General features: G+C 40.3%; 1 protein-coding gene across 1 annotated transcript in view; it reads right to left on the reverse strand.

The window, feature by feature from the left end:
• Nucleotides 1-16,766, reverse strand: part of SMURF2 (SMAD specific E3 ubiquitin protein ligase 2) — a 59,852-nt gene that overhangs the window by 21,293 nt on the left and 21,793 nt on the right. Inside the window, exons 2-5 of the mRNA XM_041409473.1 lie at nucleotides 10,919-10,957; nucleotides 9,229-9,337; nucleotides 2,396-2,529; nucleotides 2,178-2,243 (exon numbers count right to left, since the gene is read on the reverse strand). Of these exons, the coding sequence (XP_041265407.1) occupies nucleotides 2,178-2,243; nucleotides 2,396-2,529; nucleotides 9,229-9,337; nucleotides 10,919-10,957 (348 nt within the window). The remainder of the gene's footprint in view (nucleotides 1-2,177; nucleotides 2,244-2,395; nucleotides 2,530-9,228; nucleotides 9,338-10,918; nucleotides 10,958-16,766) is intronic.

The following is a 16,766-nucleotide window of genomic DNA, read 5'->3' on the forward strand; positions in this document are numbered from 1 at the left end:
AAGACAACCCAGGGATTTAAGATAAAGATCCCCTTGGTCCCTGTACCAAGGCATACCCACTGTGCACTTCATTTGCAAGATTATAATCTACTGAAGGCATCAATTATATTTTAATATGGGTTTGCAATATTGCATGGTCTCTTAATTTAAGAGAGTTTATAATTGGAAGAACTGAGAGTATATTTATAACTTATTCTGCCTTTTATTTATTTTTAATCCAGATTTCTCTACCATCTAACAGCTGCAGTGGAATTATCTAGTTTTACTCAGGCTCATTCATCCACTCAATAAAGTTGTATTAGTGAAGAAAGATTAAAATATAAGAAGATTAATAATGACAACTTAAATAAAAAAATACAGGAGTCTCTGGAATCTTACCAAGGATGCATTAAATTAAAACAGAACCATGACTGAGTAAACTTGACCTTTCTGATGGCATCAACAGAAAACAGAACACTCAGATTTGCTCTGGGTCTCTGCTGTAACCTGACAAGGTGGTTTTCTGTAGGTTCAGTGCACGATCCAACAGCTCCTGGTGTCAGGGGCAGCCCCAGCAGCATCCCAAGAGAGCCAGAGCTGCTTTGGCTGCACCACTTCTCACAGGCACATAGCTAAAGCCAGCCTGGAGTCCAGCCTGTGCCCACACTGCTGACTAGTTCTGACTACTTCTCCCTGACCAGTTCTCTCTGAAATCTCTTTGTCATTGCACACTGCAATGCATTTGCCACAGGCCTCCCAGCCCTTTCTGCTCTGGGGAGGGGTTTCTGGGCTGGTGTTTTTCCCCTTTACTGAATGGCAGCACTCCCCAGCGATGCTGACCAGGATGTGAGTTCATACTCTGGAGGGCAGCATGAGAGCACAGTCCCTGCTCTGAGCTGTGGAGCCGCCAGCACACCCTGAACCTGCTCTCCTGTGCACCCAGCTCAGCCTCCCCTCCAAGGGCACCCACAAACAAAGCTGCACACACAGGGATGCTCAGGGGACCAGGACACTGGAGCAAAGCCAGCAAGCAAACCAAACCCACAGCAAAACACACCCCAGAGAAGTGACTGATTCATCCTTTACTCTTCTGTGCAAGCTCATGTGGAAAATTTAATTGAGAACAGCCTGAAGGGTCAGCAATGCACTTACAAATCCACATTTCTACCATCATTCACTCTCCTGTGCCACCACACTCTCATCTTAATGCAAGCACTTGAGATCAGACAGAGACAGACGATTAAAGCAACACCAAGAGGTAAAGTCACAGCTGTTATTCAACAGAGGGAGGCAAACAAACACACTTATTTGCTGACTAATATTTCAGAGGTGTTCCCTGGCTGACAGAAGTGCTGTTTGGATATAATTTCAACTAGGAACTGAACATAAAACCAAGCATAAAAATTCGCTTTTATTTTCCTCATGTCCAAATATTCTCATTAACATCTTGCTGTATAAATAAAGAACTTCCTTATCCTGACCAACTTTTGACTTACATAACCTGTTAGAAGTGCTGAGAACATAGAAGGAACCAAACAAAGAACTGAGAATGCACCAAAAAGAGAGTGTTTATGAAGTTTTTTGTAGATACTTGCTTTTCAATTTGTCAGCTTCTAATCTTTTTAATTCTGAAGTTATTTAAAGTTCATGAGTTCACAGAATGATAAAGCACAGTTATTGAGGTTGTTGACTTGTTAATAAGCCATGAAAACACAAAATTAATTGATCAAGTTATCCCAGACAGCAATTTTACTTGCTTATAAGCAAGATGCTTTTTAGGTTTTCCCCAAAACCTAAGGGAAGCACAGCCTTGCTGGAGCTCTCAGTGGCCACAAATTTTGTAGTCAGTTTTTCAAAGACAGCTCACACTCAAACTGCCACCATTCTTTACAGTGAAATTTAAAACTTTCCATTTTTTTTTTTTTTTTTTAACCTATGGTCTTATTTTCCCCAACATTTATTATAATATTTTAGTTTGGGGTTTTTTTTTAGGTGGTTTGAGCATTTTGGCTTGCCTTTTGGTTGTTTGGGGTTTTTAAAAATTCTCTACCTAAATAATTCTAGCCTGAGGTCCAAATGGCTCTGGCAGTAGACAGGAGAATTCAATACAGAAAACTGACATCTGGAAAAGTTACTTCTATGGCTACTATAGAAACTAAAGATAAAAAGAGAACTAAAAGATAAAAACCTTTACTCACCTACTATCTGTCCTCTAACAGTATCATTGTCATTTGGCCCAAGCTTGCAGAGATCCAACCTCTGATCTACAAAATGAGGGCACAAACACCATCACAAACTACTAAACCACCTGGAAGCTTTATAAAACCCAGCAAAAACCCAATTAAGTGTCATTCTTCAAAAGCCTGTGCACGTAAGCTTGGGCTGAAAAGAAGAAACCTGTCCTTATCTTACTTACAACCAGTGTCTTTAAGGCGGTTGATAGCGTTTGAGAGAAGTCTCACACAACCCAGAAATCCAGCTCCCTGCTTTTTATGAATTTTCTTGTGATTCCACACGCTGATCGTTATTGAATCCGACTTCCCAATGTATCTGAAAAACGTGGAACAAACAGTACTGTCAGTGGCACTTACTGCACACTTTGATGATGCATCAGAAACCACCTTGGGGGGAAGAAAAGATCATCAACCACTACATTAAAAATTTAACACACACTGTAATGGCAAGAGAGAGCAAGTCATCTGCAGGTAAGATGTACACTGTACTTCAATAGAAGCATGTCTCATGGAGGAGCTCACTTGAATACAAACTGCTCTGAAAGCCTGATTTGGGAAGGGGCATTCACATGAACCAAAACTGCTCAAACAGCAACACGAGCAGGCTGCAGGCTGGCCCTCCACCACAGCTCTCTGAGCAGCCACAAACATGCTCAGCCCCAAGCCCCAGCCCAGCCTGCCCCAAGGGGGACAATGCTCATGGCATCCCAGCAGTGTGTGGGGGCAGCAGGAGCAGGGACAGCAGCCCCAGTGCGGGGCAGGAGCCAGGAGCTCTTCAGGGTTCTCCTGCAAGCCCCAGGAATGCAGGGAGCCCCAGCACCCAGCAGTGTCAGGCCAAGCCACCGCACAGCTGCAGCTCCCCAGCCCAGGGAGGCTGATTTAGCCTCAGTCATGTATGCTTGGGACACACATGACACCTTACAGCCACACAACCAGGCCACACAGGGCTTGGCTGGGATGTGCCACGTTCCCCTCCTGCTCGGGACTCTCTCCTCACAGCAGTGCCACGGACATGCTTGGCCAAAGCTGGATCTGTGTGCACTGCCTTGGGGAAACCTGGACACTGCAGGCTGTTTAATTTCTGCTTTTTTTTGTTTGAAGCTTTGTTCTTCGCAGGCAATTACTTTGTGAGCTTGTTTTTGTTTTCAAAACTTTCAGAGGACAGTTTCAAAACACTCCAGATAAATCAGTGATTGCCAATACTGAATTATTACGGCTGTTTCAAGTTGAGGGAAATGAATTTGTAACTATGGCTTAGATCCCAAGAATTGCTTGTAGTTCTCTCTTCCCAGACCACAAATTCTGGCCTTAGTTTAGTTCCAAGTGCTTCTTTTTTGTTTGTTTTTGAATGAAAACTGATCAACCAATGTCTAAATGCATCTCCCCATTGACTGTGGCTTTACTGGCTTTTAAACATCTTAATATTTTCATAAAGATAGAAATGATACTGTCAAGGTTGGCAAACCAAATAATTGAACTAACTGGCATGGCTTAAAATTACAGCTGTGATCAGGTTAACATCTCTCCCATTTTTCTTTTTCCAAAAAGCAGAACATGTACAACTTCTTTTTCCCACCTGCAGACAGCAACTGACCCAAGAAGTAGGAGACAGAAAAACCTCATGGATAAAAGTAACCACTGCACATTTACACAAAACAAACCCAAACAAAACACAAATTTCACATTAAAAAGCCCCAAAGTTTTTTGAATAGTAAACTGATTATATAATATAGGTCAGATTTTTGGCCTTACAACCTTGACAATGCCAATTTTGCATAAAGAAACGAGATGAAGATGGGTAATCACGTGCACAGTTGCAGTCTACAATGCTTTATGTACTTAAAATAAATTCTTATGAGAACAGTTTAGGTGCACTTAAAAATAAAGACTTATCATGACCTGTCTTGAATTTTCCAGTTTTCCTTGTTGCTTTAAAAAAGTCAAAGGTATATGGTTAAACACAATTTCATAACAGAACAGTTTGAATAATATGTAGAACAGCTGAATACACAACACAGTTTCCAAGAATTCCTGTAATGTTTCAGGGTGAGGTTCTCAGGGTTGGGATGAACAGTCACCATCCACACCAAACAGGTGGGAACTCCACATTCTACTATAATCTACTCTTGATTTTTGCACTCAAAAACCTGGAATGTTTCACACTTTAAAAGAAAATAAGCAAGACAAGCTGCATTTTTCAAATAAAAATGTCTATTTTTTTAATAAAGGAAGAAAATAAATAGTTAAGTAACATCTAGTTGGCTTTACAGCAAAATGTTTCATCTGTATCTCTGCATCATTTCAGGCATAAAACCCCATGGTTGTATTTAGAGAGTGACAGTAGGACAAGCTGACATTTCCAATTCATTTGGTGGATAAGTTACATTTGTTTTACATCATCTGGCAATAAAGTTCCAACATAAAAGCCTGAGCTAGGAATTTTATTTTTTATTAAAAAAGAATGTTCCAAAAACTGAAGTGCAACAAACCAAACCACAAACAAAAAACCAGAACCCCCCCATTTTGTGGGATGACTCTCTTCTTCCTTCTAATTAAAGTTCTTGGAGCTTATATTTATTTTTTTCCTCTATCCTATCAGCAACATCTATTCCACAGCTTCAGTAGTTCAACAGAGATAACTGGATTAGTATTAATGAAGTGGAAACATAGAAATTCAATTGCATAGACATTTTGTTGACTTTCATATTTTCTGAACCTTTAAAATTAAGACTCTGGTTAAGAACTGCATGTTCAGAAATTTTAACTTCTCTACTCTTAGCACTTCAATTTCTAAGAAAAAAAAATCAAATTCATGCCTTACTAGTAACCTCTAAATTATTTAAATAAAAATTTAGAAATTTAGAACACGGGGACAATTGTTATTTTGTCTACCACTGAGTAAAGTCTGGAATCAAGTGACTTTTCATCCCCATGGCATTACATACACCTTCCCTGAAGAGTTCACCTCACTGAAGAAATGTGGACTGAAGAAAGTGGAAAAATATATTCCTGAAAAAACACACCTCTTCCTGATCACAAGCCAGACATACTCCCTCCAGAAAGAGAGAAAAATGCAGCATCACAAGGTATGAACTCAGGTTTGGAAGCCAGGAATTCCCTATTTCTAATCCATGCTGTCACACAGACTGTTTACGACCTGGACAAATTATTAGGTTTTTTTCTCCATTTTCCCATTTCTGACTTTTTTTCTCATATAATCTCAGTGTTCTGCTTTGAGCTGCTCCAACTTCTTTCAGACTAGGGAGAAGAGGATGTGAAGAGACAGAATGAAAAATAGCACCCCAATTTTTTCTCTGCCATCTTCATTCACTTCCCTCCTGGTATTTCCCATCTGTGCAGCAACTGAAGGGTGTTTGAGCCTCTGGGATGGTCCCCAGGACCTGCCAGGGCTGTGGCTGAGGCAGGAATGGAGCAGGAATGGGGCAGGAATGGGGCAGGGACATGTGGTACTCACTGGCTGCTGCAAAGGGCATCAGCTTTATCCAACGGGCCTCAAGCCCCACGTGGAGAAGGAAAAGGAGTTGCACAGAGCTGTTTGATGGCTCTTTAGGAGCTCCATCTAGGATGGGATTGTCTAAAGCAGCACTAGGCAGAGCTGCTGCCTTCTCTCCCTGAGAAAAACCTAGGATCCTTAGCATTAACTAGACAAAATAGAGTCAGAGGATTGGGGAAGAAAAGTGATTCTGCCAGGGCAGTGCAGCAGCCTGAGGATGTGAAGGCACCAGAGAGCAGCAGAAGCTGCAGTGAGGAGATTTTGGGAAGAGGAGGAGTTATTTGTGGGAGTTAGGTGAGGTCCCACTGGAGAGAGATCACTAAGGAGAAGAGTCCATGCAGGAGCCTGGGGATGAGGAGTTGAAGGGCACAGAATAAAGCTGGGAGCAGGAGCAGGTTTGGGTGGAGATGATGGCACGAACAGCTTGCACAGAGAAACAGGGGATGGGACCTGCTGTGCCTTAAGGGCAGGGGCTGCTGGGGAGGCTGGGGCAATGGGGGAGAGGTCTGGCTACCACAGGAGGGAAGAAAGGGGAAGGAAGAGAAAAAGGGGATTTAATTTCCTGAACTGCTGCTTTAGGTAGTTTAGTTCTGAATGCAATAAGTCTGTAAATGTGTCAAGTCTGGTTATTCAAAAACTCTGAGGAAAGGCCTGAACAATAGGGAAAACACAAACAAAACTGAAAATAAGGAAGGGGAATACATCCAGGGCAAGCATGGTATTTTACTGACATTAAACTACATCCAGACAGCAACTATTTGGCAATTTCTTTCTGGAAAGTCTCCCAGATTCCCCCTCTCTACACACACACCCATCTAGGCTGAAGAATCCAAGCAGCTAATTCAACCACTTCCTTTTCACACCAAGATCTGAATTAAGAACCACATAAGGCAGAAGCTAAGCCCTTTTTGCTCTTTAGAATACTGCAGAAGTCCTCCTAAAAAATTCTTATACAACAGAATATCTGCTTATGCTGAATCAGGTTAGCAAGCCACAAAATTCTCTTGGAATTAGCAACTTAATTCAGACATTACTACAGGAATGTATTACAACAGCTCCATCTGACTGTGCCATTTGCATCTGCCACCATATGGTACATGAAAAAATTATCTTAATAACTGATGCAGCAGATGAAAAGCTGAGACCTGACACTGAGTATATTACACAGTAAAAATTTACTTTACAATAATAGCCAGGCAGAGAGTTGTTGTACCAAAGAGATTTAATCTTCTACTGCTGTTTTAAATAGGAAGTGAAGATAATGTGACTGATGTTTATAAATGGAAATACATTTCCTTAGAGTAAGGAATAACAGGTGACACTATAACAGGGGTTAAATTATTATGAAGAAAATTTGGAGAGGGAAAGGATTATTTTCTAATAACAAGGCCTGACACCACACTGAATTTTACTTTGGATTAGAAATACTGGATATACTTCTATCATCAGGGAATTCAACAGTCAGAATCAAAATTTTTAAGGGAACTTCTCTCAACAAGAAAAAAACAAACCACCACCCACAAAAAATACTTCACACAGGTCTAAATTCCATTGGACAATCCAGCAAGAGATGCTTCAAATCTGTTCAAGCAAAACATTCTGCCAGAACCCCCCCTTTTTCTCTCTGCTTTTTATTATATGTTGTGGATTACAATCACAGCCTTGGAAAGACAATACAGTATCCAGATACAACCATGGCTTGTTCTATAAAACAACCTAAAAATACCTCCTCATCATCCTTCCTTAAAAGTTACAACCAGAAAGGAATTTTTTCTAAAGATTTTACAGTTTTTTTCCATTACTCTTCTTGCATATCAACATCCTTCCTCATTTCCCACGTCCTCTGCTTCTTTTCTCCAGAAGGGAATCAAATCATCAGCCCAGGGAGCACTGAGCATCCTTGACAGCCACTCCAGACAACTCCACTGTCCCACAGCACTTCAAACTGGCCAGTACTGGGGCAGCCACAGGGAACCAGCAAGAATCCCACACAGCATTTTGACATCTTCCACACAGAATCTCACAGAGTGCCAAACGATGCCCACCCTCCTCCCACAGCAGAGTCCCTTCCTCAGCTGCACAAAGGTTACAGAAGGATTTGCACTCAGCCATGGTGGCAGCACTTCCCACCTTCTATCCCTGGAAAGCTGTGCATTAATGCTCATTAACAGACCCACCTAACTAAAAGACAATCAAAGTCTGTGTTTGGTTTCAGGGATTTCTCCTTAGCTCTACTCTGATCCTTGGAGAGGACATGGAAAGGCAAAGGTCTGAACCTTTGAACAAACAAAGAGAACCCCCGAAACCTCCATTCTGTATAAATCAATATTTTGATAGGTTTAGTACCATTAAAAAACCAAGTTAACTTACAGTTCTTTCAATTGAAAAGAGAGCCATTTGCTACACATGAACTTAAAACTTGTTTTGCATCCATTTCTCTAATGAATATGAATTACAGTCTCACATGCACAATCTAAGCTTGAATTGGGTTTGGATAATGAAACTACAATATTATTATTTCACTAAACTGCCATGATACTTTGTTAATCAGTGAAGAAAATGGTCTGTAACCTGCACTAACACATTATGAACAAGGACTTGACATATTTAGTCTTGGATATTCAAATAAGGAGGAAATCAAGACATGACTTTAAACCAGGCTGTGAGACCCATCAAGCAGCTTTTCTTCACTGTGAAAAAAAGGGAAAAGAAATTGTCTGCGTACCAATACCAATTTGCTGCAGGTTTGGTGATGGCCAAAGTTAACATAAATATGCTCAAACAGTTTCTAATAACATAGGACAGGGAATAGAGCCATGGGGAAAAAGTCAGAGATCAGAACAGGAGAACACAATGAAGCAGAACAGTTCATTTCTCTTCCTCATGTTTCATCCCAAGGAAAAAGATATAGAATAAAAGACAAGGAAAATAAAGCATGCACAGAGACCTACATAAAAATCAACGCTTTAATAACTTATATTGTACAGAAATATTCTATGCTTTAGAAAGAGGAAAACCATGACATATATGTGCCATACAGATTCTACTTCTCAGAAGCACCAAAAGGTGCTCCAGTGATGATAACAATAATTCAGTGAGAACATTTGGGACAGAAAATGACAGAAAGGAGAGAAAATTGAACAAAAGGCACACAGAGAAAAAGATACTGTGGCACCACAACCAACAAAATTGCATCAAGAGCAGTTTGAGGGAAATGCTGTCAATTACTTGCTTCATTTTAACATGAAAATACCACAATAAAACAACGCTGTAGTCCATGTAAGCATGCTGCAGATGTCAGCACCAGAAAAACAAGTGCAGTGATTAAATTTTGAGGTAAATGAGAAAGTGGAATTTTGCTAGGTGGATTTTTCGCTCAAACTAATAAACTCTGGGATACTTTCCAAGCCATACATAGCACAGGATAAAGAACATCTGACATTGTCTGTGTAATTTAGAGGATTTCACTTCAAACCTTTGGTTATCACTGTTACCACCTACAGGTCATAATGCTGATTCCATTTGGGATCAAGTGTATTCTTCACAGTATCTGTAGAATGGCATTGGCCAGATCCATCCACCACAACCTTAGCAAAGGGATCAGGAAGTCCTACAAGGAGGAAAAGAAAAAAAAGCTGCAAAGTGGATCAGGATGCTTTGAAGTCCTTTATCATTGCTCAGTTATTTAATCTTTCATTTGAAGATTTATTTGCCTTTTATTCATAAGTAAGACCCCTACTTTGTCAATGAGAATAACATGACATATTAAGCAAGGGAAATGGGTAAAACAGCAATTTATTTCACTGATATGGACTAGGAAAAAGTTGTGTAAGTCAAACACATTGGGGGGAAAAAAAATCCAAACACCCTAATCTTTGCAAATTAGGTTTAAGTAAATTCTCGGTATACAAAGAAGACAAAGGCAGAGAAAACAGAGTTACATTCTTTATATGTTTAAGATCAAATCACAACTTTGGCTGATATTGGTGTAACACAGAATTGCCTGTAACAGGTTATTTTTGCTTTTAGGATCCACTTGGTGTACTGCTGGCTTTGTGCTCCGTTTGCTGCCAGCTCAGTACCTACAGAACACTGAACACAGGTTCATCAGAACACCAAAAATCGGTGTAAAGATGGTGCTGAACTCCAGATGCAGGGGTGGAAGAGCAGCAGGAGCAGAGCAGCCCATGATCAGCACCTCCTGCTGAACTGACACCAAGGGATGGTCCCACCCCTGACTCCCCAGGTCCTGCCCTTCTCCCTCACCCTCATTCATTCCTCCCCTCATCGAGTGCTGTGAGCCAGCTGGAAGAACCAAGGTGGGGAAACATTTATCACATCTGCTGAGGTGCAATTTTGTCCCAGCTGCATTTCAGGTGACTCAGCCAGAGCTGGTCAGGCAGCAGCAGGCTCAGGACAAGTGTCACAGAAAGCACGTGGGGACAAAGGAGTGGGACCTCGGGACATCTGTGCTTCAGCATCACACATTGCACATCCTGAGAGGCTCCTTTCAGGCATGATCAAACTGCTAAACACCCAAGAACTTGCAATCCAATACAGAAATTCAGATAGAAGCAATGTTTTAGAAGTTTCTCGAATCACAGTATAATTCTGGATCATTGCCTCTTCTATTTCTTTCCAAAGCTCAGGTTTGCTCTTTCGAACTCCTCCTGCTCCCAGGTGGGAGGTGGCAGGCAGGTGATCTGTGCATGCAGGACACAGACAATGGCATTCCTTTCTGCCTTCTTCATCTACTTCTTAGCACTTCTTTCAAAACATTATTAAAATTAATTAAAATATAATTTTAGAGTACGTTGGTGTTATGAGGTGGTTATTAATAATTAAGGAGCACATCTGTTTGTTTGACAAAAGGTTCCTGGATGAAAAATGACTTAATAAATATATGACACTAAATTTGAAAAACATGTAATTTGCCTGAGTGGATAAATTTGTTTCCCACTCCCGTAAAAACAGGCAGAGTGTGTCAGTGTTTTAATTAAATATTATCAAGATTCTGTGATGAGTGTCACCTAAGACAAAAACAGAAGTCCTGAAATAAAACATCAAAGCCTTCAGCCCCCTTACTGCAAATATCTTAATATAATGATCATATGCAAATACTGGACTATAGAACTTGCATAATATTTATTCCATCTATAAATAAATGTATAAAAGTATAACAGCTACTTACGGAAAAAGTCCTTTTTCACCAAGTTTTTTGCACACAGTACTGCAAGAAGAACAGAAATACAAAATTAAGTTACTGATTGCCAACTTTAAAAAAAAACATTATTTTACCTGTCCAGCACTTCAGAAAATCTTGCTTAAAATAAAACAAACATAAATGAACTGTGCTCCTTCATAATTTATACTGCCATGTGAATTAATTCCTGAAAGCTGAGCTGGAAGTGTCATGTTTTAGCAATGCACCTGGAGGCAGATAACAGTGCAAGTGAGATGGTAGTGGTTTCCTCAGGCAATAGTTTCACGTGGCTTTTTTGTCTCCCCATCAACCGTTGTGCCAAGTGTGAGTTCACCAGAGAGGGACCTGGAGCACTCCAGGCCGGCTCTCCATAATTAGTGCTGGGACACAAGCAGGGGCTTATGCTCAGTTCTGCAGCCCAGCAAAAACTCCCTTGATCATAAAAAGCAGAACAATAGGCAGCCAAGGCTTTGCTGTTATCCTGCATCCTTAACAAATAAAAGGTTTTACCTGAAAAGCATTTGGGTGGAGCACACTAACTTCTAAAGCCAGAGTTTTGATGGTTCCAAAGATATCTTTTATTGTAGCAGCTGATAATTATTTCAGGCTTTTTTTTTGTTTGTTTAAATTAAAAGGAAGGAACATTTGCATTTGTCAACTAAAAATACCCAGGGGAAAACAATCTCCTACGAGAATAAATTTAAATAAACAAATAAATAAATAAAAGGTCAAAGGGGACAAATTTCATATAAAGGTGCCAAGGTACACAAAGAAGACTTCACAAACTGCATCGCTGCTCAACTATTATGCTTATCTATTATCACAGGTTTAGTAAGCAGGAAATATTAGATTCCCCTGTGAAACATTAAAATATTTACTGATAACACAAAAGGATTCTTGGGGATTGAGCAAAAGCATGAATTCCCACAGCTAGTATTAAAAAAAAAGGGGGTGGGGAGTGGGAAGAGTTATTTGGTTGGAACCTGATGCTGCAAGAGATTCCTCACTATATGATTCCCTTGGATATTTTTCCTATGAGATCGCCAATAGTTATTACTGCCAGGAAATGCAAAGACAGAAAAGTGCATCCAATAATCACATCCCACAGGCACCACCTAAAAGCAAACACCATTGGTCATCCTTTCCCCGCCAGAATACCCTCCCCCTGATCCTGCAAGACTCCTGATCCCCAATTTCTGCCTAAATAAAAGCAGGCAGAGGCAATCCATGAGCACTCCCATGGAGATCTCCACAGCCAGGGCAGAGAAGCACCACCCTGGACAGTCTAAACAATGGAATTCCTCTTTTCCCAATTTTTACATTCATAAAGATGCTGATTTTAATGAAGCTGCTTTTCACTGGAATTCAGCACTGTAAAATCTGGCTACAACTCTGCTCAGGTCTGAGGAGTTTTGGTCCTCCATAAAACACAAGGAGATGCCTATCAGTGGCTACAGGGAGTCACAGAACAACTCCTTCACACTGACCTATTCCACAGGAAAGGGACATTTCTATTCCACAGGAAAGTTCCCAGGAAAATTTCAGCACAGTAGTTTGATATAAGGGGCTGCTAACAACACTGTTCCCCTGATATAGAAGTGCCTGGTTCCAGGCTGGTAGCTGCTGGGGTTTTTTAAAGATGATAAAAGTAATAAGTATAATTTCTCTCCATTCAAAGACATACTGGTAGTCCTAAAGCAGAGCTCCATTTAAGGGATTTTCACCCAATAATTTCAATCTGAACAGTCAAGAGTAACAAAATACCAATAGAGAGTCAAATGTTTCAGGTACTTGGTACCCAGCATTCAAGTACATATCAGAAAGAGACTGTCACATCACTGCTTCACAAATCAAATAAAGTTCTTTGGATGGTGCAATAAAAAAATCCAGGTTTCAAAGGCTTACATGTGCCCAACAATCTAAAGTTTACTCTATCCAGAACTTTGAGAACAACCTAAAGGCATCTGAAAAAAAAGAGGTAATAGAAGCACTGCTTTTGCTGCTCCTTAAGGTTTTATTACACCAAGAATATCCCCAGATGAGTGACAACACAACAGACATCATCTGCCCAAGAACTGCAATAGGTTATTGCTCACCAGCCACCTTTCATCTAGTGGCAAAAAAACTTCAAGTAAAATAGATGCTTATACGGATGGCAGATGGCAACTTACTGAAATATCTAAAAAAATATTAATTATTGTCACAGTTTTACCCATTATAAGTAATGGGAAGTGTCAAGTGAAGCTGAGGGCTTAAAATCCAATAGTGAAGTCAAAATTAATCTACAGCACAGCCACATGGGGCGCTCTTGAAACTGTATAATGTCCAAGACACAAGAGGTTCAACTATTCTTGTGACAGAAATTGTAATGTTAACTAATTACAAACACTTCTTTTCAAAAAGAAAGCAAGCCTGCCAATGCAGTTTAACTGAAGTGTCGTTTTTATAAGATTGGGCACACGCAGAGCACACAGACTAATAACTGCTTCCCCAACAATTAGCCATGAGTGAACAAACTAGTATTTTTGGCTCAACTTTTCCCTCTCTAGTAACCACATTTAAGGCAAGTCAGATGTCAACCCACTCTAGCTTTGTCAAGTTAACAAAACAGGAGAGATGCTGAGAAAGCTTCCACTAACAACACCCTCTCTGCCAGGTATTTCTCGGTGAAAAAGCCCAAGTCCCAGGAGCATCAGCTCACCTCAAAGTGAAACAATCTTCTTCCACACACAGAGCTCTCATGTATCTCAGGACTTTTTTTGGACAAAACTTTTCCCACTGATGGGAAAAGTACCAGAGTTTATGCTCCACTTTTCTAACAGTTTCAACACTGTATTAAAACCTGTCCTGAATATTCTGATAACCAGCTGATTAATAGCTCCTTGAGAATAAAAGCTAAGGAAGTTTGGTTTCCTATGGATTTATGTTTCACGGTTGACTGAAGGCTGTGGCTGAGGCTTTTCCCCGGGGCATTCAGACAGACCCTCTCCCACACAGGCTCTCCCCTGGTCTGGCAGTGCAGGATCTGCTGCAGCTTTTTCCTCTGGCTTCAGGTCACTGCCAGGGTCTCCTCTTTATCCAGGCAATGATTCTCACTAAACTCGCGGGACTTAATTATCTTTGTGTCCTCTATCCTAGGCTCAATTTAAGCTAAAGATTCAAACCCCAGAAAGAACTAGAGGGAGATTTCTTTCCCTTGACAAAGCCAAGTTAAAGCACTGATGATTCTGGACCCAACCCTCATCATTATCAGATCTACACAACCCCAGCACTAATGGATCCTCTGGAGGCACAAGGGCACTGCAGAAGGTTATTTATTATGTGGATGTGCTTGTTTTAAGGCACTTTTTGTCACAATTCTTTTGAAACAAAAAGTTAAGCTATTTAAACTTGCATTGGAACTAGAATGCAAACCAATGGCTGGATATACCAAAAAAAACCAGAGGGGTGTGTTGTACCAGAAGTGCATCATCAAATGACATTAATGGCTTCTAGCACACATGTGTAGATAAAGTATTCATTACAGAGTATCAGTGAGTCAATGGATAGCTATGTTTCTGTTTATTACAGACTTCCTGGGTAGTCTACAGAAAAGAGAACATTAATATTCCAATATATACATGCCAAGACAAACAGCACACCAATTTTACATAGTTTACATACATTAAATATTTTTTTATCATGCTTTATGATCTCATTCTAACATATGCTACTCAGGTCCTCTCACAAAAACATGAAAAGAGCATAATGTTAAAAGCTACCCAGTCTCCTTCTATGACAGCTTTGCCACACAGTCCACAAATATTCAAAAATAGGAATTAAGTGAATAATATTTGCCAATTTCCTTTTTCTTATTTATTACTCCTGTGACTGACAAAGAACAGTTTACTGAAAAATAATGTAACTATTATAAGTAAATGCAAAATATTTAGTATCCCCAAACCCCTGTAATCTATGTGTTAGCTATTAAAATTTACATGCAGTTATAGAGGGGGTGAATAATTGGTTCAACTCACATGAAAATTGAAAGGAACTATGACTATTGAAAAGGTCAATTTAATAGAAAGATAAATATTTCCCTCTCATTTTCTGAACTCTGTTTATTCTTTTTGCTAGTTACTGAAGAACTCTTGTTACAACTGCTGCTAACTTTGGAACCAATTTTACAGAAAAATCCAACTTTTAATGACATCAAGCTGTTGTTAGGGAAGGTATCCAATGTTATACATTACCACTGTTTTTTGTAAGTATTAAAAAGTATGTTTATTTCAGAATAATAAGTATATCAGTAACACCAGGTCTCCACAGTTAGAGGGAGGAAGAACATGAAGCCCATGAAGTGGACAGAGAGCTCCAATGCTTGCACTGAAAACAAGTAAGAAGTGATAAAGATCTATGAGATTTCACAGAATCACCACCTCTCAGACATGAGCTCAGAGTCTTCAATGATCTATTCACCTCCAAAGGCTGGGTAACACCAGAATGAGTGCTGAGGAAGCAACATGAGAGGGAAAGAAAGTGTTATGTGAATTCAAGGAACCCAGACATTTAAGGGCTGTGTATTCAACCCCTGTGGGTATTTCCAGCCTGTATCAAACTGTTTGTAGCCAATTTGTTCACCACATTCACCTGCAAAACAGGAACACTACTGCTTTACTTCACTTCACAGGTAGGTTTTCGTGTTACATTACCTGCACGTTTGTAGCACTCAGTTATCTGTTATTATGCACCTCTTTATTTATGACAAATGACAAGGTTTAAATGTGTTTGTACCCAGCAGCCTGAGGTACAAACACCTCAGGGCTACAGCTGTAGACAATCATTTTACAAATATATTAGTCATAAAATTCCTATGTTAAAAATAATATTGCTTAAGCCATCTTAAGTAAGTAGTTTTTAAATATGTATATTTGAGACACACCAATACTATCAAAGAAAGATTAAGGAAGACAGGTAAGAAAAAAAACCCAATCATGAATGTCCATGGAAGTGAGCACACCCGCTGCAGAAGGAAACACACAATCAACACGTTTCAGCCTACACATGGCTCAGCAGAACCCCCCATCCCATGCCAAACATCCATCCCTAAGAACCCACACTGTGTCAACAGACAGCCCTGAGGTTATGGGGAGGAAAGCACTCGGTCCAAAGCTAAGATTATGTTTTCTAATCTTCTGGCTTTCCACGTGTCATCACCACAGAAGAACAAGTTCAGCCTTCTGAATCCAACCAACAGTTTGAACATTATCATTCCTGTTGGTTTTTTCCTTCCCCGAGGGATTTTCTCCCAGAAAAAGCACTTGTTCAAGAACATATGTAACACACGGGAGAGCGACAGGCTGCCTATCAATTTTTACCACAATGGCTCATTTTGAAGACAAGTCTTTCTCCCCCCACAGAAACACCATCTTTTACTGAAAGCCATTAGCGTTGGGTTTTGTGATCAGATCCCAGTTGTTTGCATGTTCTGTGCGGGGCAATACAATCACCGAAATAAGCCCCAGCTGTAGAAACACAATGCTATGCTGTTGCTAATGTGTGTTGTACTGATAATGAATGGTCGTCTATGCTTTAATCTGAATAAAGCTCCCAACTGCTCTGCCTCTCCTTGCCAAAAATTCCCCTTCCTCCTCCAGACTGTGGTTGCATTCCAATTACACTGCTGATTGGAATGAGCCTGCTTGGGGGAGGGAGAGAGAGGAAGGCAAATGAAGGCACACTCACACCCCTCCTCGCCTTCACGGCTGCCCCTGGGACCCAAAAATTGCTTGGGTGTTTGAATCTAAGGCTGACATGATGTACTTTTCTCCACAATGTACAAAACTCTTTGCAAATT

The sequence above is a fragment of the Onychostruthus taczanowskii genome, unplaced genomic scaffold (assembly GCF_017590055.1).
Source record: "Onychostruthus taczanowskii isolate IOZ18803 unplaced genomic scaffold, ASM1759005v1 scaffold30, whole genome shotgun sequence".
Taxonomy (NCBI): domain Eukaryota; kingdom Metazoa; phylum Chordata; class Aves; order Passeriformes; family Passeridae; genus Onychostruthus; species Onychostruthus taczanowskii.